At 40.3% G+C, this 25,931-nt stretch overlaps 3 protein-coding genes across 9 annotated transcripts in view; 1 reads left to right on the top strand and 2 right to left on the bottom strand.

The window, feature by feature from the left end:
- casp7 (caspase 7, apoptosis-related cysteine peptidase) overlaps window positions 1–424 on the bottom strand; it is a 9,123-nt gene extending 8,699 nt beyond the window's left edge. Inside the window, exon 1 of one of the 2 annotated variants that reach the window (XM_071461975.1) lies at window positions 267–424. The gene's annotated coding sequence lies outside the window, so the exon portion shown is untranslated. Of the gene's footprint in view, window positions 1–188 lie in introns of both variants that reach the window. The other variant, XM_071461976.1, reaches the window with a different exon arrangement.
- nrap (nebulin-related anchoring protein) lies at window positions 195–20,878 on the top strand. Of its 4 annotated transcripts, none has more exons than XM_071461967.1 (45): window positions 195–369; window positions 1,119–1,194; window positions 1,400–1,479; window positions 2,392–2,486; window positions 2,613–2,700; window positions 4,173–4,277; window positions 4,740–4,847; window positions 5,097–5,204; window positions 5,301–5,396; window positions 5,538–5,645; window positions 5,744–5,851; window positions 6,153–6,260; window positions 6,666–6,782; window positions 7,505–7,609; window positions 7,729–7,836; window positions 8,175–8,279; window positions 8,439–8,537; window positions 8,697–8,801; window positions 8,940–9,047; window positions 9,191–9,298; window positions 9,433–9,630; window positions 9,733–9,837; window positions 9,930–10,028; window positions 10,116–10,220; window positions 11,578–11,685; window positions 11,787–11,944; window positions 12,427–12,580; window positions 12,682–12,786; window positions 14,164–14,262; window positions 14,474–14,578; window positions 14,690–14,797; window positions 15,039–15,152; window positions 15,256–15,453; window positions 15,746–15,850; window positions 16,090–16,188; window positions 16,391–16,495; window positions 16,624–16,731; window positions 16,902–17,213; window positions 17,304–17,408; window positions 17,815–17,913; window positions 18,029–18,133; window positions 18,250–18,357; window positions 18,710–19,021; window positions 19,495–19,650; window positions 19,754–20,878. In XM_071461967.1, exons 1-45 carry the CDS (start codon window positions 208–210, stop codon window positions 20,051–20,053), a joined length of 5,667 nt encoding a protein of 1,888 aa, XP_071318068.1. In that variant the 5' UTR covers window positions 195–207; the 3' UTR covers window positions 20,054–20,878. The 4 variants fall into 4 exon arrangements, with proteins under 4 accessions (XP_071318068.1, XP_071318067.1, XP_071318070.1 ...); XM_071461966.1 differs by having other exon boundaries at window positions 5,301–5,405; XM_071461970.1 differs by lacking the exon at window positions 195–369 and adding an exon at window positions 551–611 and having other exon boundaries at window positions 5,301–5,405.
- LOC139608330 (hyaluronan-binding protein 2-like) lies at window positions 20,363–25,931 on the bottom strand. Of its 3 annotated transcripts, none has more exons than XM_071461971.1 (13): window positions 25,793–25,931; window positions 25,656–25,668; window positions 25,209–25,295; window positions 25,009–25,119; window positions 24,689–24,808; window positions 23,798–23,914; window positions 23,508–23,679; window positions 23,226–23,317; window positions 22,863–23,103; window positions 22,638–22,780; window positions 22,106–22,243; window positions 21,771–21,913; window positions 20,363–21,118 (listed from the first exon to the last, which is right to left on the bottom strand). In XM_071461971.1, the coding sequence occupies exons 1-13, from the start codon at window positions 25,856–25,858 to the stop codon at window positions 20,963–20,965; spliced, it is 1,599 nt and encodes a 532-aa protein (XP_071318072.1). In that variant the 5' UTR covers window positions 25,859–25,931; the 3' UTR covers window positions 20,363–20,962. The 3 variants fall into 3 exon arrangements, with proteins under 3 accessions (XP_071318072.1, XP_071318073.1, XP_071318074.1); XM_071461972.1 differs by having other exon boundaries at window positions 25,625–25,668; window positions 25,793–25,913; XM_071461973.1 differs by having other exon boundaries at window positions 25,522–25,668; window positions 25,793–25,874.

Raw genomic sequence — 25,931 nt, 5'->3', positions numbered from 1 at the left:
TAAAATATTATCTATCTAATCTACAACTATATAAAGTCGTTAGTTTAATCACCAGTGTAATGAGTTTACTTAATTAGTTAAACCCCACTTGCTAGCCGGGCAGTCCGATTAGCATAAACACAAGCAATGCCAATGCTAGGTAGTTTACATCAAACCTATTTTCAGCGGCGACGTTAGCATGAACTTACACTCTATCGTTCGTGTATTATGCTGTGTCAGAGTAGTTATTGCGCAAAGGTTGGTGGTCAGTCGTTTGTCCTACTCACAGTTTTCGCCAAGTTTCTGTTCCTTAGAAAACTTCAAAAACGAAACTACGTTCAACTCCCAGTCCCCTTGGTGCGTAACTACGTCACAGCTCTGCGCCGCCAGGTTTGTTGTTCACGTTAAAATGTGAAGACCAGTTACAGTCAGTGGTGTATTTGAAAGTTATACACTATAATAAAACAGCCTTAACCATAAGAATAGCAGTGAGGCATAATCAGAAACACCCCAAGCCATTGTTTAGTCATTTTACACTCACTGTCATTTTGGAGCTGTGATGTTGAATTGCATCATAAACAGCCTACTAAGGTGTTTCTATTATTTCGTCCACCTTATTCATGTCAGTGAAGGTAAGCTAACAGAAACACCCCTCTGTTCAATTAATTACAGTTCAACAGCACCACAACTTCCTTCCCCAAAATGATCACACAGTGGAATCGACATCTCTATAAAACAGCTATGTGTACCTAATAAACTAGCAACTGATTGAATATTATAGTTAACATTGTGTAATAACATGTACATACTGTCAAATGTTAGTCTAAGCAGACTGTATAAACCATATATGCCCATGCCCCAGCCATAAAATATTTATTTCATACTTTGCATGGGTATTCACTTGTATTTATATTTATTACCATGCAGTAACCCTGTATTTTGAGAAGACAGTAACAGTTTGTCCATACCTCTTCCTGTGCACTTGTTCTATTATAACTACTATGAATTGTATACACTTTTATTTCTTAGTGACCTGGCAAAATGCCTAAAGTTGAACTAGCTGTCCAACTCAGGATCATTACACATATACAGTGACATCTGAACTCTCTGTCACCGTGTCTCTCTCTCTCCTCCTGCAGACAGACAGCTGGGCTCGACCAGTCTTCAAGCATGGGGCATGGAAGGGGGTTGGTCCATCATGGGACATGGTGTCAAGTAAGAGACAGTTTCAGAGTTTCACAGTCACAGAGCTAAGTTTACCGCCATCAGAGACGGACTATCACGACTTTCTGGGAGTCGCTGCCAGTTCCTCCCCTAAACTCCTGTTTGCCTGCCTGCCTGACCTGACTTTTGTTTTTGGCCAATATTTCACACTAGTTTCCTTCTTCTGATATTTTTCCTGACGTTTCTTTGGTAAAAGGACAACCACTCACCATGCAGTCCTGTGCCAGGTGTGGGTTTGTGGTCTACCCCGCTGAAAAGATCAACTGCATTGACCAGGTAAAACTGAAAGATTGTGAGAATGAGTTTCTGGAGATATTTGAGTGATCAGTTTAGTTTTAAATATCTATTCTGAAATTCTTTCAGTAAGTAGTAAGTAACTTTAAAATAAAAGTAATAGGAAAGTCAGTACTCAGGTATAGGTATGATACAAACTTTAAGGCGAATGAAGGAGCTAGTTTTTCTGTCTAACATATTTGACCAAGCTCTTCCAAAACACATTTGTTCAAGGGTAAAATTAGGTGGGCAGAAGGCATTTGGAGTTGTTTTATAATAGCATCCCAGCTCAATCAATTATTTACCACAGTCAAACAACCTAAATATGCCAATATTTAAGCTATTTATCTATTTCTCTGTGTCAAATACAACACATGGCTCAGTGTGCAAACAGGTGAATGAAACGGAAAAAAGCATCTGTCAATAAACTGCATTTGAAAAAGTGTATGTAAAATTACATCCGTCTTAATGTAAAGTTTTTGAAGTGCTATGGATATGAGTATATGTTTGATCTAAAATTTGTAACAATGCATTCCCACAGAAAGATTATTGATGTAACATGTTTTACCACTTGCAATACTGTAACTGCTATGGCTTAAAAAACATCCTTGTACTGTAGCACTGACTTATTTCTATTATGACAAGTCTTGTAAAAAATATGTTAGACAGAAAAGAAGAGAGATACAGTTTAAAAGCTACATCAGAGAACAAGTCAGCAAGTCCAGTCGGAAGAACACGCTGTGATTGCTGTCGTTATTTTGGGCCTTGTTCAATTGAAGCTCTCTCATTAATCTGATGCGATTTTGTAAACATTTTCTGTTCCCAGCATGATAAACTAGATTGAAGTCATGTTTCCTAAGTTTGAGATAAGAGCTTAGATGTTAAAATAATGTGATTTCTCTTTTCATCTGTCAGAACTGGCACAAAGCGTGTTTTCACTGTGATGTCTGTAAGATGGTTCTCACCGCCAATAACTTCGTCAGCCACAAGAAGAGGCCATATTGCTCCGTGTAAGTACGAGACACCAGTGACGCCTCTTTCAAAAATCTGTGAAAATGTTTTTTACATCGGTACTTTCCGCAAACTCAAAAACTGGTGATTAAACTCATGACCATTTCAATATCTCTTCCGTCCAGGCACAATCCAAGGAACAACACATTCACAAGTGTCTACGAGACCCCCATCAACATCAATGCAAAGAAACAAACCAAGGCCAGCAGTGAGGTATGATGATGTCACACGAAAACTCAGCAGCAGCAACATGAGATGAAATATTTTGGCCTTGATCTGACTCAAGGTGTATTGCTGACAGGCTGACGTAAGTCACTGTCAATGCCATGAGAGAAAAGATCATTCATCAGTGGTCGGTCATGACTGGATTCGCTCTTGAGATTGCTATTCATTGTGGTCATTGTGTTGTTTTAGATCATAATTTTTTTTTAAAAATAAGGGGATTAATACATGCATTGCACCTGAATTTAAATAGACATATAGCAAATAGCCAATTCTGATTCTGTGAGGTTCCACCTGTAATCTCCCAAAAGACTCAGCTCTATGGACCTGTAAACATACATATAGTCAGAAAGCTCAAGAGCCGACCCTAAGCACATGTATCCCTTTCTGCCAGATCAAAAAGGTCTCATTCCCTCTTTACGAGAGGGGAAAGAGAGAGAGAGAGAGAGAGAGAGAGAGAGAGAGAGAGAGAGGTGGACTGCTGCTGTGGGTCCGTGGTGACGGCAGAGGTGTGGAATGGAGACTGCGGCTCAGGTTATTTCTGTGACTGTGACAGAGGCGAGACAACCCCTCTGCTGAGCCCACTTCATGCTTCAGGAGGCTAAAATTATAGGTCAGGAAAAACAGCCTCACATCCCTTCCTCTCCTCTGCCCGGCCACCTGTTCCTGTCTGTCTGAGTTCCTGTCTGTGTCTACGAGTTCATGCTGTGCTCTTATGCTTATATTAGCAGTAGGCTAGCAAGCTCATCGGCTACTGCTGTATGCCACTAGAGAGACATAGGACTTAACTTGTTGATATTTGATCTGAGGGCTGACTTCAGACCATGCTTACTAAAGGTTCTTGCTCTACTTAACCAACAGTGCTTTTGTTTTCATTATTTTAATTTATTTCTTGATGATATTGACTTGTTTTCACTGAGTTTTTAAGATTTGGCTCAGGTGGAAAATTTTAACATACAGTTCACTCTGATGGAAGATGGTTTTTATTGTTAGCCCTTCAGCGATGATGCTCCAGAGGGGTCACTCGTCGGTGCTGTCTTGTATCCCCTGCAACACAGCTATTCTAATATTAGTTTTCACCGGCTTAAGGATCATTAGCAAACAGCTCAGAGCTCCATCGCTCAGTGCTCCATTCTGGATCCTTCCTGGCAGGTCCAGCTTCATCTCGATTGGCCCATCTTAGTTATTAATAACAGTACACTAATATTATCCCTTCATCATTAAGCATGGGAGCTGCAGGTTGTCTGGGTTCAGCTTGATTACATACGAATAGAGATGTTTAGTGCTGTGGTTCTGAAGTCAGGCTAATATCAGTCAGGGCTGGCAGGGTTTTTTTTTGTTTTGTTCTGTTGATTTTGTGCGTCCAACCACCACAGCAGATGCTGCGAACACATGTCTAGTGTGCGCATGTGCAAATGTGTGCTGGCCTTGGCTTAATGCTTGTCGTCCATGTGCACTTGTAGCTGAAGTATCGCGAAGATGGTGAGCGCTTTATGTCCACCTTCCACTATGACATGAGGTCCATGGAGCTGGAGAAGGCTCTCCTAGCCAAACAGATGGCCAGCCAGGTGAGCTCTGGCCTTTACTCCCAGTTAAAAGGAGTTCCAGCCCAAATCTTGATCTTGACTCAAATAATAAAAGTCATCAATCCCTTTGTTTTACATAACAAAACAATCCTACTCCTCTACCCTATTATCTCTTAACCTTTGCAAATAAATGTGTGTAGTGATCACAGATATTAGACCAAATGATCAAAATTAAGATTTAATATTGGATATGGAAATGCTGGAAAATGTATTATTTCAGTGATCGTGGAGGACAGCAGTCTTTTAGCAGCCTGTGCAGTAGATTTTAATGCATACAACCTCATCTCCTCTCTCTTCAATTTGGTAACTTTTGGTATTTTGGTAACTACAACTCTACAGACACAGGCTCATTAAACCATCACATGATTAGAGGTAAACCACAAAATCACAAAAGGTACAGTGACTGCATGAAAATGATCAGCTTTTTTTTCAATATCCAAACAGGCATTTCAGTCTCAGTCTGAGTTCTCACAGCAGCAGTCGTGGTATTCAGGCATGGTGACCAGCCAGGAGATAGTAACAATGTCTCAGGCACAGAAGGCCATCAGTGATGTGAGTATACTTCAAAGTTTTTGTGTGTGTAAGCTTTATAAAACACAGTTACTGTCCTTCATTTGATAATTAAAGAGGCAATTCTGTTTTTATTTTATTCAGATTCATTGGTCTAAATTTGTCAGAGTATGGGAAATATAATAATAATAATAATAATAATAAATAATATATACAAATGTCTTTTTTTTCTGCATAAATATCTTGATTTAAGTGTAAAGTGGTGAAATTACCGATTTTGTTTGGTGACAGGTGAAGTACACAGAGGAATATGAGCAGTCAAAAGGAAAAGGGAGCTTCCCTGCCATGATCACACCAGGTTACCAGGCTGTTAAGAAAGCCAACACCTTGGCCAGTAATGTAAGTATCATTCACGTCAGCAGTTTGCTTTAGGTGAATATATGTCACCCTGAGTCCAGTGATCCACATTAAGTTTCTCGTTTTCTTCTTCTGCAGCTGGAATATAAAAAAGGACATGAGGAGAGAGTTTCAAAGTACACAACATTTGTCGACCCCCCAGAGGTGCTTCTGGCCAAGAAACAAGGACAAATTGTTAGCGATGTAAGCTTTATTATAGTCTACTTTATACCAGATAAAATGTGGTCTTTTTCAGTTCACTTGGTCAACTTAAAAAAAAACAAAAAAAAAAACAGATGTCATTGTGTGCCTGAGTCATTGTTTCACTTCCCCCAGTATGCATATACAGAAGAGTATGAGCAGCAGAGAGGCAAAGGCAGTTTCCCTGCACATCTTACACCTGGATACAAGGTGTCAAAGAAGGCCACTGAGCAGGCCAGTGATGTAAGTGGCAAAATAAAAGTGCATCCGTGGGTATTCAAACACTGTTACAGAGCCCTGATCCTCGGTTTACAGAAGATAACTCTTTTATATCCGACCAGATAAAGTATCGTCAGACGTATGAGCAGGAGATGAAGGGTAAAGCCAGCACAGAGGCCGCAGTAGCTGAAGCAGTTCATGCCAGAGAAAATGCGGAGAACTTCAGCCAGGTAAAAAAGTTGCTCTTACAAAGGACACCTCATCATGATATACTGTTTAAAGTTCTTTGTTTCCTGAGAGAGAGAGAGAGAGAGAGAGAGAGAGGAGACTTTATCTGACTCACATCCTTGGTTTTAGAGGCTACATGGTTTGCACTTGAGAACACTAGGTCACCTGGACACTTTATTTTTAAGGTTTTTTGGGGGATTTAAACCCCAGGATGTTGCATTCACATAGTTGGCATAAGATTTCATTTCAGTTCACTCAGTAAAACAGTTCACAGTGCTTTACAAATAACTTTTCTCTTTGCAGATTGCATATACTGAAGAATATGAGCAGCAACGAGGCAAAGGAAGCTTCCCTGCGATGATCACTCCTGGTTATTATCTGGCAAAAAAGGCCCAGGAGAATGCAAGTGATGTGAGTATCACCACATGCAAACATACATAAGATCCTTAACAAGAAGTAACTAGTTGCTGAGTCAAACATGCAGAAGTTCAAAAGTTGGTGTGTACGTGCAGTTAAAAATGGAGCCTGGATCAGTTGTGCAACCATGTAAACTGGTTGCAAATGTTGTGAAAACATAACAGAGTATAGAGTATAAGAGCTTCGGCTTCATCCATCATCTGGCCTTGTCATCACTGGGCAGAACAGATGAGGGACCACAATGAGAGGGCCTCCCTGTGTTGTCATTCTTTAAACTCTCCAACCAGCCCAAATTAGACTGTGTGTGTGTGTGTGCACTGCTAATCTCCTGATCCTACAGTAACACAACACGTTGTCCTTCTTCTGTATATATCTAAGTCATCGTTCATCCCTTTGCAGCTAAAATACAGAAAGGACTTAAACAAGATGAAGGGCACCTCACACTTCCACAGTCTGACATCCGAGGACAACCTGGCTCTGAAGAACGCCCGCAAGATCAACAAGCTCGTCAGTGAGGTGAGTTTGTCAGTGTTTGACAGGATCTCAAGGAAAAGACCACATTTTCATTCAGTACATTTGCCTTTTGTCTTATTTCTAGCTTCTCTCCAAGAAGCTGTTTTCATAGATATTAAATCTCTGCTAAAGTCTATGACAAAGAATTTCCCACTGCTCAGTGTTTGTTTGTGTTCAAGCACTGGAAATATAGTCCAGCCGACATGAAGCCACTCAACCTACATTTTTGTCATCTTTGACATGCCTGTCCGATGGGGTTACAGCTCACCTCCAAGGCCGCGGGACGTCCCGTCAAACTAATGTTACCTCACACAGGAACACATTGCTTCCCTCTTGAGCAGCTATTCTGAGCCTTGGAAACATGACAAATAAATGTTAGTGTTAGTGTAGTTTTTGATTTAATAAAAACAATGTCCTTATTTTTCTTGAATATTCAACAGTGACAATGTTGTCCCTGTGTGATATTTTAGTGGGAAAGCAACTGACAAGTTAAATGATGTCATGCTGTCATTGTTAAACTCTTGTTTGTCTCAGTGACTCTTGAGTTATGATGGAATGTCAGTGTTGGTGACTGATAAGTTGCAGGCACTTTACTGTATATATAGCACATAACATGACATGGAATGGCTGGCACCTCGGAGCCCCGACTGTTCAACAGCAAAATAAGGGGTTGCACTGAAAAATGTTACAAAGCAACTGCTTTAATTTTACACATCCTCCAACAGGTGGAGTATAAGAAAGACTTGGAGAACACAAAAGGTCACAGCATCAATTTCTGTGAGACACCACAGTTTCAAAATGCCGCTAAAGTTGCCAAGTTCACCAGTGATGTAAGTATTACATTGTTGCTGCAAGAAAACAAGATATTTCACACTATTTCCTCTTGGCAAAGCATAAACTAGAGAGTTCTGCATGCTCATTTTTCTTATTTTTTCTATATCTTTAAAAGAACAAGTACAAGGAGAAGTACACCAGCAATATGAAAGGCCACTATGGAGACTCAGGAATTGATAAGAAGACCATGCACGCCATGAAAGTCAGGAAGCTGGCGAGTGATGTAAGTATTGTTATTTGTTAACTTACAATAATATTGAAAAAAATTCAAAATTCAAAAAAACTCCACAAATTGTCTCAGCCATAGTATAGTTTTAATTTGAATAGCTGCCTTGACATTTTGAATTTCTAAATTCTAAGTACCGGTAGTTGTGCTAATACAATGTGATTAAAAAAAAAATATTGAACGACTACTTGATTGCCCAATAAAATAAACAATAAATTACAAAAACTATAAGATATCAATATTTCATTTATCATATGCATAAATGTTTACTTGAATATATAGTATGATTTAAGAACTGAGTGATTTTACTGAGATAGTCTTCTTGTACATTTCAGATTGCTTACAAACAAGGCTGTGAACAGGAGCAGGGTGAATACAACTACCCAGCCACCCTCACACCAGGTTACCAAAGCCAAAGGAAACTGGACCCACTCAAAGATGTGAGTTCTCTCCATTTACAAACCTTAAGTGCCGTTTTTAACAGTAGAAAAATTTATATGCAGACTATATGCAAATACATATAAAACTATTTTTCTCAGGTCGATGGATTTCTTTTGTGACTGATCTTGTGTTTAAAAATGTTTCCTGTATAACTGCAGAAGAACTACAGGCAACATATTGACCAGGTCAAGTACAGTCCAGTGACAGACACGCCTGAGATTATCCTAGCAAAGAAAAACGCTCAGCTTGTCAGCAATGTAAGTAAACACGATAATAACAACATATACTACCAATTATTATTTCTAATGGGTGTTTTGATTAACACAAACTTTAATCAGCACTTTTCAGCTGCACACTGTATTTACAAGCACTGAGCTGACCCTGGTATTTGTATATGTAATTCATGTGTCCTTTAGCTGAATTACAAAGCAGGTTATGAAAAGACGAAGCACCAGTATACACTGTCCCAGGATCTGCCCCAAATCCAAAAGGCCAAAGCCAACGCTGCTTTGTGCAGTGATGTAAGTTAACACACAGGCACTTTCTCACATATGCATGCACAAGCCTGCTGCATCCACACTTTGAGAACCTAATTTGCATGGTCACAGGAAATCACTTCTCATTCATCAAGTTATGACGATCCACATTTGTCTCTCCAGATTAAATATAAAGAGGAGTGGGAAAAATCCAAGTCTAAAGCCTGCGACATTGGCATGGACGACCTGAGTATCAAAACAGCCAAAGCTTCCCGAGACCTCGCCAGTGATGTAAGCAAACACACACTCTTTTCCACTGCAGTGGGATATAATCTGAGGGGGGCAGAGCTAATGTCTGAGTGAAAAACATTAGTGGGTTTAATTAGATGTAATAGATGGCAAATTAAATTAAATTAGATGGACATGTGTTTCAGATTAAATACAAGGAAACCTACATGAAGAACAAGGAAAAGGCGGTGGGGGTCAACATGAGCGACTCCAAGACTCTGCACTCTCTTCAAGTGTCCAAGATGAGCAGCGATGTAAGTTACTTTGATCAGGCATTGAAATACATGTTTTGGTATACTGCAACACCTAATGCAAGTACACCATCTGACCCAAACAAGAAACTCACATCCAACTTTTAATACACTTGTATTTATTGTCACCACCTTAGATTGAATACAAGAAGGGCTCCAAGGAGAGCCAGGCCCAGTACAGCCTCCCTATGGACATGATCAACCTGAGCCACGCCAAAAAGGCTCAAGCCCTCGCCAGTGACCTGGAGTATCGCACAAAGCTCCACGAGTACACCGTCATGCCGGATGACATCAAGGTCCAGCAGGCCAAAAAGGCTTACTCCCTGCAAAGCGAGGTACAGCACAGGAGGAAGGGACAAACCCCAGTCTGGTATTTAAATGTTAAGTGCTGTGCAAGGGAATTTTACCAGGTTGATGATTAACCTCTGGCTCCACAGAACAAGTACCGTTCAGACCTGAACTGGATGAAAGGAGTGGGCTGGGAGACTGAAGGATGTTTGAACATCACTCAGGCCAAGAAAGCTGGAGAGCTGCTTAGTGATGTCAGTACAATTATTATTTGTGTGTACACATTTTAGTTAGTTGTATTAGGCACATTGTTTATGTCGTGTATCTACTGTCTTTGCCCTTTCAGACCAAATACCGTCAGAAGGCAGACAGCATCAGGTTCACCCAGGTGGCGGATGATCTGTCCATCAAACATGCCAAGAAGAGCCAGGAGCTGCAGAGCGATGTAAGGTCTTCACTTTAAAGCTGTAACCGTATACGTCTGATTATGGCGCACTCTCACAATATTTGTCTGTCTGCTTCTGACTTTCAGTTGGTGTACAAAGCAAACACAGAGCAGATCATACACCAGTACACCATGACAAAGGATGAGCCTCTTTTCAGGCAAGCGAAGGCCAATGCTGAGCTTCTCAGTGGGGTAAGTTCAGTCACTGTCACTGCAGTGTGTGTTACACTGTATATTACAACAATGGCATATACAAGAGCTTCATATTGTATCATGTTTTTTTTTTTAAATTACAACAAAATGAACTCCCATGCAAACAAAACACCATAATATAAACAAACACAAACATTTACCTTACCCCTTTAAAACACTTACTGGACATCAAAGTCGTGCTCTGCCTCATTCACAGTAAATACAGTTGTTATAGTTGCTAATCTGCTGAACTATAACATTTTGTTACTGTTCTAAAAATTTGATTGACTTTGTCTACTAAGAAACTGTCATCAGGGTTTTTGATCAGTTGCACTTTAATTACTGTGATGCTCCCTTTCATTTACAGCCTACGTTGGTAATATAATGAACATACAGTAACAGTAGCAGCCTTGTGTCTTGGAGTCATGCCCCTTCACTCTAATTGCAGATGGTCAACAATTAGGACTGAGGAAGAGGTTTCCATGGTGATGCACGCATACAGTAGCCAATCATACATTTCAGATTTTGTGACCTGACGACTGATTCATCAGACTTCTATCCTCAGAGAGATGAATCACTTCAAATCAAATTCAAATCCTCAACTCGGGATTCTTAGTTATTGTTATGTTTGCATGAGGCACAAAATGAAGTTGATTAACCAATGACTTAGTCCATTATTTGGGAATTAGGGCAATTAGATCAGTGCTGAAAATCAACCAAATCCTGACTGACATAATACAGTTTAACTCTCTAGAGATTTAACTGGCATAAGGCCCATGCAGTGTTTGACACAAAAAGGTCATTCGTGGCCAACAAGTACTTTATGCTGCCATGTAGGGTATCAGTGCAAGTTGAGAAATATCTTTATTCAGAGTTACAATTTTTATATTTTGTATTTTTGTTTACAAAGCATAGACCAGTAAGAGAAAGCATGCGATTATTCCCATATATATATATACAAAAGCTGTGATGGGTACTTGGTGGTCGAACACCTGGAAAACCTTTGACTTTAAACATTGGAGACACACTCAAGTCACCTTTTACTTGAGGAACCAAAAATTCTACTGTATAATAATTTGTGGTGCTCTTGAATTTTCTGATGATATAAAAGTCTTAATCTTAAAATGAATGGGAAAAAAAGTACTATGAAAATTGAAGTACTAAACTAAAAAAACTAAAAATTCTTCATCACACCTCAGGCTTAATGTGTATTACCATTTTTTTTATTTCATTGTTGCATCTTGTATTTCCTCATAACTATTTGAAGCAAGAAGTATTTCTGGAATATGTTTTGTGACCTTTCTGTTTCCACATTGTACACATTATGTGACTCTGATGTTAATGTTTTTTTTTCTAGAAAGTGTACAAGAGCAGCTGGGAGAAGCAAAGGGAGAAGGGCTTTGAGCTGCGTTTGGACTCTCTCTCTATACTCACCGCCAAAGCTAAGAGGGATCTGGCCAGTGATGTGAGTTATTCTAAAAACAGTCTGTATCTTTAAGATTAGCCTGAGGAGAAAAATGCAGTAATGTATTTTATACTTCACTTTCAAACCTCATCTGCTTGCAGGTCAAATACAAAGAGAATTATGAGAAAAACAAAGGCAAGGTGATTGGTATTAAGTCAGTCAGCGACGACTCTCAGATGGCCCACTCTGCTCTGGCAACCAAACTACAGAGTGACCTCTACTACAAGAAGAACTACGAGGACACAAAGACCAAATACAGGTGACTTAGAGACAACTCTTGTCTGTAATTTGCATCAGGGTTAGGGTTAAGGTCAGGTAACACCTGACACACCAGGTGAATAAAGTTAAGAGTACAGTGAAACTCTGATTTAAAGCAGCTTTAACGCCAAAGCAGGCAGAAGTGTGAAGAAGTGAGCTTTTGTTCTCCTCCGTGAATTAGTAAAAGATAATATAAAACCCACTTAGTTGAATGGATTGGTCTTTAGAGAAATCATTAAGACTTCAACCTCTGTCTCTGCTGTGGGAGACTCTGAGGCTCTGGTGAAATAAGTGCTTGCCTCAGAAGGGAAGACTGAAAAAAAACACTGACTGAAAATCATAGCTATCTTTCTACAAATAAAATAATCCTTTGCTGATAAGGTCCAAATCAAGATGAAGTGCTGTAGTGAGTGGGAATTACCACAGTAATCAAAGAGCCCTCTGAAAACTCAATTTACTTGATGAAATTAATCTTGTCTGCAGTGTTTCCCTGGATATGATGAACATCAGCCATGCCAAGAAAGCGCAAGACCTGGCAACCGAGACGAAATACAGAACTTTCCTCCACGAGTACACCACGCTGCCAACAGACATGAATGTTGCCTGGGCTAAGAAGGCCTATGGACTACAGAGTGATGTAAGTCCCTCAAATAACAAGGTGTTTTTATGACAAAGTCATTTGTTAACTACAAGACTGGAGAATTTGAAACTGAAACGTGTGTAAATGTGTGTCTTCAGAAACAGTACAGGTCAGATCTGAACTGGATGAAAGGCGTTGGCTGGGAGGCCTCAAAATCCCTGGACGTCCAGCAGGCGAAGAAGGCCGGAGAGCTTGTCAGCGAGGTAACCTCCGATTGTGTTACCCAGAATGCATTGCTGCAAACAGCGATAGTTCTTGGTAATATTAGCAATAGTAATGTCACCACTTACAGGATATTGTTAAATACTAACCCACAGCAACAGACAAAAAAAGTGTTTCAGTCCCTGACCTTCATTATCTTTTCCTTCATTTATGGTAATTACACTGTGAGTTAAGTGTAATTTAAACCAGTTATTATGCAGTGTATGATTATTATTAATAACTCTGAGAACTACGTAGGTAAATGAGCACAGAGCGCATGAGAAAGTGATGAGCATAATTGTGTAACATATGACTGGAAGGCACATATCTAGGTTTACAGCTCAGGTCAGAATGTATTTAAAGAGCTGCGGCCACAGGATCATTCCTGTTCTCTTGAAACTGGGTTAAGTACATGGACTGCACCCCAGCTATAACAAGAGAGCAGACTGAGTATAGTTACTGAAGCTGTTACGTATCACAGAGATGCCACTTCACCAACTGGCACTCAGCTTTATGCTTTTTCCTGTTGTCTTTCTCTTTACCAAATTGATTTGCTTGGATCCACACTGCTTACATTGATATATTACATCACATTTTTTAGAAAGATAGATGAGGAAGCAGAGGTCGAACCATTTGTCATTTGTGTCATCCAGACCTTCAAAATGAAAGCTGTTAGGCATCTCTATTAATGCCAAGTGTCCAGTTTCCTAGAAGCTTCTTGGTCCCCAGATCTTCTTAGTGCACGGTGTTCACACAGGGCCCACACATGGGCTGCGTTACAGAAACTTCCTGGCTCTGAAATAGTATTATTTACTACAATAATTTGATTTACCTTCATATTTAAGAGGAGTTTAGAGGAACTTAGAGGAGAGAAATCAATCAAAAATCAAACAGTCTGGAACATCTTATCTTTAACATCAGTGGTAGCTCATGACTCAGTGAAACACCTTCTTATCCATGGGCCCTTTTTATGAACACTTTTTTGTAAATGCCTGTAAGTAGTTTATAAATGGTGACATATCTGTGACAGACTGGCAACACCAGAGTCTATTCATAACCTCTATATAAGCAGCCACTTATTTTAAGGGCCATTCCAGTCATGGTGACCAACATTAGACCATGAAATGACTGAGCACAAATAGAACAGAGCCTTGAGTCCCTAATGAACAGGCTTCTATCCATCTATATTTGTGTCTATATGTATATCTAGTTATGTATCTATCTATCAAAAAGTAAGTTTTTTATTTTGACTCATGGTATATATACTGTATATTTTACTAGGTATGTTTGTGATACTGTTGTGCCCTCTACTGCTCATCAAATACATGTGCACCTTGTTCTTCTCTATACTCATTTTATGCGTTTTTCTATTTCTGTAGAAAAAGTACCGTCAGGATGTGAGTGCACTGAAGTTTACCAGTGTTGAAAACTCTCCAGAGATGGTCCAAGCCAAACTCAGCAACAAACTGGCCATTGACGTAAGTTTGGCTTCCATTTGTGCCCCATGTCATTTATTTAATGGAGAAGATGCACAACTAAACAACCTGATCCAAATACTCATTTGTTACACTGATTTTCCCCATTTGCGCTTTACATGAAGTACGTACACAGACAGAAGAAGCAGCACCGTATGAAAAAGTATCTGGGGTGAACTGAATGATCAGTGATGCTGAAATCTCTCCTTCACAGAGGTTGTACAGGGAGAAGGGTGAAAACCTGAAGCACAACTACACACTCAGTGGAGAGCTGCCGGAGATGGTGCAGGCCAAGCTCAATGCTATGAACATCAGTGAGGTAAAAACCTAAAAATCTATCAAACAGACAATAAAATCACCCAAGCAGCTGCCTTTGTAAGACCCTACCATGTGGAACTGAATTTGTGCATCTGCTGTGTTGCATTTTCAGAGCCGTTACAAGGAATCCTGGACTAAAATTCGTGATGGTGGTTACAAGCTGCGTCTGGACGCCATTCCTTTCCAGTCTGCCAAAGCATCTGCAGAGATCCTCAGCGATGTAAGATTACGATAAATAAACATTTTTACCACAGCTTAAACATGTTGGTCTGCAACAGTTGCTGATTGTTTTTGTAAAATTTTGCAGCAGATCACTTGTTTTGTTTTTTTTTTTTGTTTTTTTTTTTTATGGCGAATTGACTGTTCAACACATCGACAGGATCTGAGACAATTTTACACATAAATTGCACAAATTTTAAACATCTCACTTTATTCATGATGTCGCTGATTTGCCATTTCAGCAAAAGTACAAAGAGGAATTTGAGAAGACTAAAGGGAAGATGATCGGACTGAAGGGACTGCACGATGATTTGAACATTGCTCATTCAGTCCACGCCAGCAAGCTCCAGAGCGACGTGAGTGTTTTTTGGGGGGTTTTTTGTCTGACCTAGCAGAAAAAAACATTTAGAAAACATATATACAACTAAGACTTTCTTTTTTTTGTTGGTCTCTCTCCAGATTAAGTACAAGCAAGGAGCAACAAAGGAGCTTTCAAAGTTCCACCTGCACATGGACATGATGGAGGTTGCCCACGCTAAAAAAGCCCAGTCACTGGTCAGCGATCAGGACTACAGGCTCACCCTGCATCAGTACACCTCGCTGCCTGATGACATGAAGCTGCAGGCGGCCAAGAGAGCGTACGCCCTGCAGAGCGAGGTGAGAGGGACGCTTCACTGCTGCAGACTTGTGTGATGATAAACTCTGCCTTCGTTTAAAAAGAAAAGAGTTTGGTGTTTAAGACCAACACAGCTGTTATTCAGACTAAAATTTAATTAAAGGACCCAGTGGTTAGTGTTTAATATAAGAGTGATTTAGCCAGCACTTACAAAACAGTGCCACCTTAGTTATATACAAAGTATTAAAAAAAAAACTGGTATTTTTTAAAATTAGACTTTAATCATTTTTTGTATCGTTAAAAATGTATTTTTGATTTATGTGTCTGTCACAGAACGTGTATCGCTCTGACCTGAACTACCTGCGTGGGGCAGCCTGGATCGCCACCGGGGCTCTGCAGATTGAAGGCTCCAAGAGGGCCACAGACCTCATCAGTGATGTGAGACGTCCTCTTTGCTTTGTTCTTGTTCCTCTTTTATCTAATTCTTAGTGCACATACAGCACTATATGCATGTAACCACAGATCTACAGTATGCAATTGTGTGTTGATGCTCATTGTCATTTTTCTGTTTCAAAGTGTTTTTTCTTACAAAGTGATGATTTTATTTACACTTTGACCTACAAAAGCATAACCAGGCTAACTTGTTATCGGGGTTTGTTGTTTTTCCTCTGTAACAGAAAAAGTACCGCCAGCAGCCGTACAACTTCAGGCACACCTCTGTCACTGACTCTCCAGATATCGTCCACGCCAAACTCAGTGGACAGATCACAAATGAAGTGAGACAATAAGCTTATTGTTTTTCATTCTATCCTCCAGGTTTCCTGTCATGTTGTTTTTGAGTTGCTTAGTTAAGTTGCACATATTCACAAGATTCTCAGCCAAAACATGCTTCCAATACTACATTTGGAAAGGCTTGATGATGATAATTATGATGATGATGATGATGATGATGAAATGTGTTCTTCCACTTTCTCCCAGCGTTTGTACAAAGAGAAGGGGGTGAATGACCAACACAACTACACTATAACAACTGAGAGACCAGAGATTACACAGGCAAAGATCAATGCAGCCAACTTCAGTGAGGTACTCTTAGTTCCTGTGACCTGAGAACCATACAACAGCTATAGACATCAGTAACTTCTTTTTCTGCGTTGTGTGTGTGTGAGTGTTTTAAGGTGAATGACTGTTTGCTCTTTGTCTCTCTGCTGCAGATCAAGTACAGAGAGTCCTGGCACACCCTGAGGGCTCAGGGCTACAAACTCACCATGCAGGACATCCCCTTCCAGGCTGCCAAGAGCTCCACAGGCATCGCCAGTGATGTAAGAAAAAAAACACAAAACATAGACGAATATTCACTTAAAATATCCACCTAAAGAGAGGCCGCATGCAAATACCACATGCATGGATATAAGAACCACCACCATGTCTGTTGTTTTGTATTAGTCTAAAACTGAAATTAACTCCTGCCGTAACTTCTGCCTCTCTGCAGTACCAGTACAAACACAACCACCTGCTGGAAAAGGGAAAACACATTGGTGTCAAAAGCGTCTTGGACGATCCACGTCTCCTGCACTGCCTGCAGGCGGGCCGGCTGGCCAGCGACCAGGAGTACCGCAAGGACGCACTGACGGCCAGCGGTCAGTACCACCTCACCCCGGACATGATTCATCTGGTGACGGCTAAGAATGCCCAGGCCCTGGCCAGCGATCAGGACTACAGGAAGCGGCTGCATGAGTACACAGTGCTTCCTGATGACATGAAGGTCAAGTGGGCCAAAAAGGCTTACGACCTGCAGAGTGAGGTGAGAGGACGAGATGCAGAGAAAAAATGAGAGACAGTACTAATAAGGTAAACTTTTTTTTTTTTACAAATGTTATTGCCTTATGTCTAGAAACTCTACAAGTCAGACCTCACTTTCATGAAAGGAGTGGCCTGGGACGGAATGGGTGCACCTCAGCTGGAGTCGGCCAAGAAGGCTGGAGAGCTTATCAGTGATGTGAGTATATGTAAAAAATGGTATTAAATGGTTAAAATATGTGTCTATTATCACATCTAGGGCCGTCGCAGGATTCTGAAAATACTCCAGACAGTAAAGTGAAAATATCTAAACATTTTTTAATCATCTGGAGTTTTGTTATTTCATTTATTCACTCTTCAAGTGTTCAGTCCTACTTCTGGTAAATTTTTACTCGCATGAAGGCATTAATGAAACATTTTTATAACAGCTGAGATATTTGACTTTTTGAAGCCAACTTTGTGTTGCATTTCCATTTTCCACCAACAGCTGACAGTTAATTTCCAAGTCTGGAGTACTTCTCATTTTCAATATGACTTATTTCAACACAAGTCTCGGCCAGCTTTATTTGCTGCTGTTAAAGTTCATGTGGTCTTCCTTCATGCAGAAGAAGTATCGTCAGCTGCCTGACCGTCTGAAGTTCACCTCAGTGGCTGACTCTCCTGATATTGTCCATGCCAAGATGAGCTATCAACAGTGCAGCGAGGTACATTGACAAGATTAACAAGAAATCATTCATCCTACTTTAAGGCACATTTGTTATTCTACCTGTAAAAGCCTGTTGATATCCTTCTCATGTGTTTGTCTTTTGTCCACTGCAGAGGCTGTACAAATCTGGAAAGAATGATGACATGCATAAGTACACTTTGCACCCAGATGATCCAGACTTTGTTAGAGCCAAGATGAATGCCCAGCAGATTAGTGATGTAAGGGGCTCTTCAGATACCTCTCCTAAATACAAGCAAACGATTTCAAATCACCATGGAAAGATGACAATATCTGTTTGTGACATTTCCTGTCTTCAAAATTCTTTCCTATGAAGAAAGTTTACAAGGCGTCTGGGGAGCAGTTGAAGACATCGGGCTACGATCTGAGGCTCGATGCTATTCCTTTCCAAACTGCCAAGGCCTCCAGAGAAATTGCCAGTGATGTGAGTTCAGTTTGAGTCCCTTCGGTCTTTCTGTTTTTTTAAAGTACAAATTAGGATCAGCAGCTTGGTGTATATTCACCTTTTGGTTTTTTTAGTGCACTTGTCTTGAACAACTCCTACTTAATGCTTAATTTATCTACAGAAAGTGATTCCCAAGATTTTACATACACAGCCCCCTTTTTTATTGCAGCTAAAATTTTTTTTACTAGTAAGATTGGAAAGATTTGCTCATTTATTCTGGAAGCAGCACAATTAACATAAAGTATTTCACTCAACTTACAAAGGGTTAGAATCCCCTAAATCTAAATCAGGTCACAACAATTTCAAACAACTGTCTTTCTCCCTCCAACAGTATCGTTACAAGGAGTCCCATGAGAAAGAGAAGGGCCAGCAGGTGGGGCTGCGCTGCGTGGAGGACGACCCGAAGATGGTGCACTCTCTGGCAGCCAGCAAGCTCCAGAGCAACCTGGAGTATAAACGTCAGTCCAAGGAGGAGCGTGGCCACTACAAGATCCATGCTGACCAGCCTGAGTTTCTGCAGGCCAAAAAGAGTCAGGCGCAGGCTAGTGACCTCTCCTACCGCCACAAGCTCCACGACTACACCTGTGACCCCGAACAGCTCAATGTCAAGCATGCCAAGCAGGCCTACAAGCTGCAGAGTGATGTAAGTCATGGTGCAAGGAGAGTGAACTGGTGAAAGTTCTTGTTTTTGTTACAGCCAGCATCATCATATCGCTCACATTTATTCACTATATCAATGTGACACTGACACTATTCCTCACTAAGGTGATGAAGGCCAAAAACAAAAGCTAAAGACAGAGTAAATATTGGACTTAGATTCATGAGGAAGCCAGAAACACAGCACCACAGGTTGCTCTATATCCACTGGATGTGTAAAATGTTTGTAGTTTGTAAGTAAAAACATATAACACATTTGCAACACATTGCAAAAGTTGCATGAGATGTATTGATAATATAATACCCAATTGATTTACAATGCATCAATTTTACACCAGTTTTACATGAGTAGAGGATGACGCCACCACATCCAAGTATTTCTCCTTTAGGCCCACCTCAACAGATTTGATTCTCGCAATATCAGTGTTCCACTCTAACTGTTGCTCCATTTTGTTGCAGGTGAACTACAAGTCAGACCTGAACTGGATCAGAGGAGTGGGCTGGACCCCTCCAGGCTCCCACAAGGCCGAGCTTGCCCGCCGGGCTGCAGAGCTGGGACTGGCCGAGGGAGTTAGCACTGACGAGGCTATTGCAAAGTACCAGTACATGATGATGGTGAGAGACCGTGGAGGATGAATTCTAGTAATTTACTGTTGATCGACTTTTTGTACATGCGACAAACAATCCATTTTAAATGATCCTGTTATCCTTGTTTCAGCTGCATCGCCAGCAGCAGATGGAGCAGCAGCAGCAGCAGCAGCAGCAGCAGCAGACGTCAGAGCAGGTGGAGACGAGCGAGGAGATTCAACAGGGTGTCAACATGGACGCCATGGAGGTCCTTCAGGTCAAGAGGAAGAAGACCATTCAGACCGTTCAGAAAAAGTCCACCACAACAACATCCTCGTTCAGATCCATGGAGAAGAAGTCCAGCACCACCTCGTCTTCCTCGTCGGCCGCCCTCCAGAACACAGTCAGGACATCTACGTCTAGTAAAGCTGCTGCGATAGAAGACGCGTAGATCAGAGGAGTTTATATAGATGATAATGTTTAGAGATTGTTAAAGATGGCCACTTTCGGAGGGTGAGGTGAACTTTTCCTGAGGGGTTTACTTTCCAGGTGTTTTTGGTATCTGATTTGATGAAATGGCTGTTGTAGTCTAGTTGTATAAGATGTCACACCAATGTCAAACAGAGCTACTGTAAGTGCAACAATGAACTGTAAAATATAGTTTAAATGATGAAGAAGGGGGATGAAGCATGTTGAATCGGGACAGGACTTGTCATGTTTGTTTAAAGGATTGTGGAAGTATGTGGTGAGCAAAAGGGAATTCAGAAAAAATAGTTTATTTTCAGATTTAATGCAAGTGTTTTTATTTTTTACTGTTTATCAAGCTTCAGACTGGGTTATATGGCCTGTTCAAGCAAAAACAGCAAGACTGAACTGAATTCATTGTTTTAGGCCAAAAGTGATACTGTATTGAATGCTGGATGGAAAGTATTGAGCGTGTTTAGTAGATAGGGAGCATATATAGGGCCAGCACTTCAGAATATTTTTTCATCATTTTCTTTTTTATCTTTAGAGAAGCACACATGCGGGCGCAGGCAAGACCTTGCTGCAGCCATGCAAAAACATGCAGTTTTCTGATAATGTGGTTCACTTTGAGCTAGGCTCAGTGAGATTGAGTACAGGCCCCACCGAAATGATGTGTGATCGACATTTTGTCTGGCAGGTTCAGCTTTGTGAGTTTGTAACAGTGCCTCTTTTCACTCAAAGCTGGACTCGGAGTAAATGCTTGGTTTTATCGCTGATAAAAAATAAACAGTTTTTCTTTTTTCAAGGCAAACTAAGCTGTCATCTCTTTGTCTTTCCAATGTAAGAAGGAGTTCTCAGGCCAGCGTATCAGTGAGACACTTCAGTCGACTGATATTCAGTTGATCTTGCTCTTGATCCAGTTGATGAATGTGTGGACGTTGGCGTAGACACCGGGCTTGTTCTTCTCACCGCAGCCATCGCCCCAGCTCACCACACCAGTGATGTAGTGTGTGCCGTTTTGCTCGCATACCAACGGGCCACCTGAGTCACCCTGCAAGGTTATAGAAAATTAAGATTATAATATTTCCCTTGAAGAAGGTAGCTAAGTCGCTGCTAGAGGACTAATATATTTTGTGCACATCCAGCACAGGCCTGATGCCTGATGGTTTGAATTTAAAGGTCCTGCTTTGTATAAAGTCAGATTTCATGTCTTTTTTTGATTGTAATGCCATTTTAATACTATGAAAGTATCAAAGCTCTCACTCTATAGAGAAATGCACATAGCCTGTATTCAGAAGCTCTTAAAAACAAGCCGTCAGGACTTCTGTAACTTTGTGATGTCACAACAAAGCAGTCACCGCTCTCAAGCCCAGCCTACCTGGACCTACAATCCAACCTTGCAGGATTTGGTTTCTCTAAATGTTTACCTAAAATCTGCTTTATTTTCATTCAATCACACATATTTTTATTTGATCACTCAGAAAACAGCCAATCAGAAGAGAGGCTTAGAGGTCCATAGAGAAGCCTGAGAGAGGAAATATAAAACTACACCGAGATGTTTTTTGATAATTAAAACAACAAATATATAGATATCAAAACTTAAAATAAAACACTGGAAAAGTGTAAAATATGGGACCTTTAATACCAGTAACCTTGAAAACTGCTAGAAAACACCATTGCCACACCATTGTGATCATGCATACCTGACAGGAGTCGATGCCCCCATTCAAAGTCCCTGCACAGAGCATGCTGTCATCCAGTAGGTTTCCATAGACATGAGGAGCTTTGCAACGCTGTTCAGAGATCAGCAAAACACGAGCTTTCAACAGCTGGCTGCTGTACACCTCTGAGAAACGGAGGTCAAAGCAAATTTGAATGAGAATTAAACTGGCTAAGGAATGTAAATAATTCATATTGGTAAGAAATCAATAAAAAAGCATTTTTCTGAAGAAATTCATTACGAAAAGTGTCAGGACACAAAAATATTCTGTGTATATGACATGAAAGGATTTGAATAAATAAATCAATAATCCCTTACGGGTTTCAGTGGCCCCCCATCCGGAGATAACGCACTGCTTTCCAGCCGGGAAGGTCTGGTCTGGTAGACACACCGTCTTCACAAAGCGAGTTTCCTTAGCACAGTAAGGACTGTCTGTCACCTTGAGTTTAAGCAGAGCTACACAGGAAGTTGGCACAAACAGTAAGTCACATGAATCATTTGATTTAAAAAGTAATCAAATAACCTCTACATAGACAGATCTTAAAGCACAAACCCCTAATGCATTAATATTAATAAAACATTATTGTAGCAATGATCCTATGATGATCGTATTGTGACATTTTGGGTGAAATAAAATAAGCACACAAAAAAACGAATGAATGAGAGACTCAAAGGTTTGGATTGAAGTAATCTAAATGATACTATGTATTGTGCATACTGTCCATACATTGTATTATCAGCTAATATATGATTGAGGCCCGAGACAAATGATTACACTTCTGCCAAATCTATATATTTCTATAGTCTATCTAGGTTACAAATTATGTTATATTTGATAAATGTGACAGACCAATGTCATTGAAAATTGCTGCTGGAATCGCCCTGTAGTCCTCATGAACGATTGTTTCTATGACGGGGATGGTCTGGTCCATCTCCTCCTGTTTGTCTATGTTCACTCCTCCTAACACCACTTGGAATTCATCAGTAGGCTCACTGGAAAAAAAAATGTAAGTGTTTGTTTATGTAGAAAAATGAATAGACTTTAAATGGCATACACACAAAACACAGAACCTACACACAGTGGCCGGCAGTGAGGACCCAGCAGGAAGTGAGGAGGATCCCACCACACATGTGGCGAAACTCATAGGAGGAGCCTTTGGGTCTGGTCTGCACGGACACCTGCCAGGGGTTGTTGCCAGGGAGAGACTTGCTGCCCCCAAAAATCCTATTAGTGCGAGAAGGCTCGGCTATTCCGCACTGGGAGAACTGGGAAGGTACTGGCTGTGGTTTGACTGTTGTAGGTGGAGTGGCTGGAACTGAGGAATATCAGAAAAGAGAGAAAACAGCTTGAACATACATATATATATATATATATACATATATATATATATACTGTGTATGTACTGTGTATGTACTGTGTGTATGTGAGAGCAATCACCTTCAGAGCATTGTTTGACTTTGCAGTAGTCCCACTGCAGTTTCTTTTTCTTTTTAATAAAACACCAAGGCTTGTCATCCCCATCTGGGTTCCTAAAAGGTAGAGAAAAAAAATGAAACTACTAAATTACTTAAAGTATTGTCTCTGAATAGGAAAATGTGTAGTAAACATTTTTTTCATCCCTTTACAGACAGCTGGATTAACATTTCTAAAGAGGAAAGCGTTGGTGTATTGTATGATAGATAAATGAAAATATAATTTGATCAGTGAACAGTCAAATACCTGCAATGGTTGTTATACTCTAGTCCAGTGAAGTCTGAGTACATGTCGAAAGGATTCTCCCCATGTAATATGATGAAATGGGAATGCCAGTCCAGACACTCCACCCCTCCTTCTGTCATACTGACGTCGCCCCTGTACGTCTCTCCATTCCCTACATAACAGTCACTGGAAGCTATAAGAAAAGATTGTGATGAAAAAATGTAAGTAACTACAACCAGAGGTGTTAGCAAAAGGATTGGGGTTATGTTAGAAGGAGTGATGGCTGGCTCTGTTCTTTATAAAGTCCTTACCAGTTCTACAGAATCTCCCAGTAAATCCATCAGGACAAAGACAGCGGAAACGACGGTTCCCTTTAACACAAGAGCCTCCATTCTTGCAAGGATTGGGGTCACAGGGAGAAGTTGGCACTGATGCACACAAGACAAACAAATGATTAATATAGAATATATAATATAATAGAAGGGGTGTAGCAAGGAAGTTTGGGGTTCTCAAAGGATATGGGCCACCCTTTCTTTTTTTGCTATGGTTTGTCCTGATGGACACTTCATGTCTTATGACTTTTTGTATTTGTTTTGGACTCAGCTTGGACTTTTGATTCATTTTCTATTTTATTTTCCTTGTATGTCCACCGTGACTTCCTGTCTTTGTCTTGTGTTTCCCTCCGTCTTGATAGTCTGTCCCGCCCTAACATGTTTCACCTGTGTTCAATCACCTTTGCATTCCTTGTGTGTATTTAGTGTCTGTGCTCGTTTGACTTTGTGAAAGTTTCCTTAGTATATTGTTCCCAGTGTTTAGCTTTTTCTGTTTTGCTCTTGTTGCCCATCTTTTGGATATTCCAAATTTTGCTCTCTGGACAGTTCTTTGTTTTTTTGCTAATATCATCTTAAGTTATTACTAAAGAACTAATCCTTGAATCCATTTTTTGGCCCCTCTCAGGTTGTGTAAAGTCATCACCACATTTCACCTGATTAACAGGAATAGTAGTAGCTCCATGTACAGCTCCATGTGCGTGCAGCAATGCTTGACAGGTGAGGTCATTGGTTATTTTCCTGTATTTATTATGGGTTGTATATGGTTGAATCCATTATTGTGCAGATATGAGTCTCTAGTCCGGAGAATTTTCTTGCTGGACCACAATAATGTACACATAACATAACTGTCACACTTTTTGGCATACTCACATGTCTTGCAGTCTGGACCTTGGAATGGAGGTTTGCACTTGCACTCGTAATATGGTAATTTATTTAAGTTGACGACACAGTCACCATGACCACATCTGATGTTTTCGCACATGTTTTTGACTGAAGAACAAAACAAGTTATCAGTTACCCACAAGTCAAATTTATATTCATATGTGTTGAGCCTTGCACATAACCATTTCAAAGCCAATAACATGTTTTATAACCAATTAGAACAGACTTATATTTCCAGGAAAATTAAACATAGCAGTAACTCTACAAAATAAACTTATCATGAAGCCAAGCTGGAAATTCTTACCTACCTTTTTGACACCTCTTGCCTCTGTAAGGCAAAGGACACAAGCATTCGAATTTTGTATCAGATTTATGTTGGCATGAGCCACCGTGCATGCAAGGGTTTGGATCACAAACATCTGTAAAAGGCAAGAAAGTGTCACTTTGGATGAAACTAAACAGCAAGATGGAAACACACAGAAGGACACAGTCCTCCATGGCCACTTACTGGACTCATCCATGAGGTCAAACATCCAGTCATTTACATCAAATAAAACATTCGGGGCATCTGTGGTGTTGTCCTGATAATCCATGTCTGCCAACAACAGAGAGTCACTTACACACTGAAATTTATGTTTGTGCTGTGTACAATACAGGATGAGACAATACAGGTGATAAAGGTCACATAGATGTGGCAAAAAGGAGCAATACAACTTTTAAGCGTTGAAACCACATTTTAGTATAAAGATGATAAGGATCAAAATTAAGGATAAAATTACACAGTTTTTGAAGTTTAAAAAAGAAGTAATATAAAATATTACATGTTCCAATATTTGAAGAAAGTCAGCAATTGATATGCATTTTTTTTTCTGGGAAATATGAATCGGTAAGTGGTAGTACTAATTTGAAGATAAAGTGTGTCACCATGTAGAGCGAATGCAGAAAAGATTCTTACACATGTAGTCCAGCTGAAATGACAAAATCACAGCAGAGAGCAGATCAGCAAGCTTTTGTTACAACAGAAACTCTCTCATCTGTATAATTCAAAAATCCCTCTGACTGATTTATTCATAAAGATATGAAGAAACTTACATTCCCATCATGTCCATGAGCACTTAGTATGCTCAGGCTTATGAGCAGGGCCCCTGCAGCCAGCATGGTGCTGAATGTAACTGTCTTGATATAAAAGACTGTTTGACTTTAATACCCCAAACGTCCTCAATATCCCACT

Source organism: Trachinotus anak, unplaced genomic scaffold, assembly GCF_046630095.1.
Source record: "Trachinotus anak isolate AG129_WGS33_773 ecotype Australia unplaced genomic scaffold, CSIRO_AGI_Tana_v1 ptg000025l, whole genome shotgun sequence".
Taxonomy (NCBI): domain Eukaryota; kingdom Metazoa; phylum Chordata; class Actinopteri; order Carangiformes; family Carangidae; genus Trachinotus; species Trachinotus anak.
This window is presented reverse-complemented; position numbering and strand designations above follow the sequence as displayed.

What these genes read in the sequence shown, in the direction of transcription:
- nrap (XM_071461966.1), top strand. Translation starts at nt 208, where the DNA reads ATGCTGTGTCAGAGTAGTTATTGCGCAAAGGTTGGTGGTCAGTCGTTT. An exon ending in CCCGAGACCTCGCCAGTGAT is followed by an intron (nt 9,048 to 9,190) that starts GTAAGCAAACAC and finishes CATGTGTTTCAG; the next exon opens with ATTAAATACAAGGAAACCTA. An exon ending in CTGGAGAGCTGCTTAGTGAT is followed by an intron (nt 9,838 to 9,929) that starts GTCAGTACAATT and finishes TTGCCCTTTCAG; the next exon opens with ACCAAATACCGTCAGAAGGC.
- LOC139608330 (XM_071461971.1), bottom strand. Translation starts at nt 25,858, where the DNA reads ATGCTGGCTGCAGGGGCCCTGCTCATAAGCCTGAGCATACTAAGTGCT. An exon ending in TGGGAGATTCTGTAGAACTG is followed by an intron (nt 23,680 to 23,797) that starts GTAAGGACTTTA and finishes CTTTTCTTATAG; the next exon opens with CTTCCAGTGACTGTTATGTA. An exon ending in ATGGGGGGCCACTGAAACCC is followed by an intron (nt 21,914 to 22,105) that starts GTAAGGGATTAT and finishes TCCGTTTCTCAG; the next exon opens with AGGTGTACAGCAGCCAGCTG.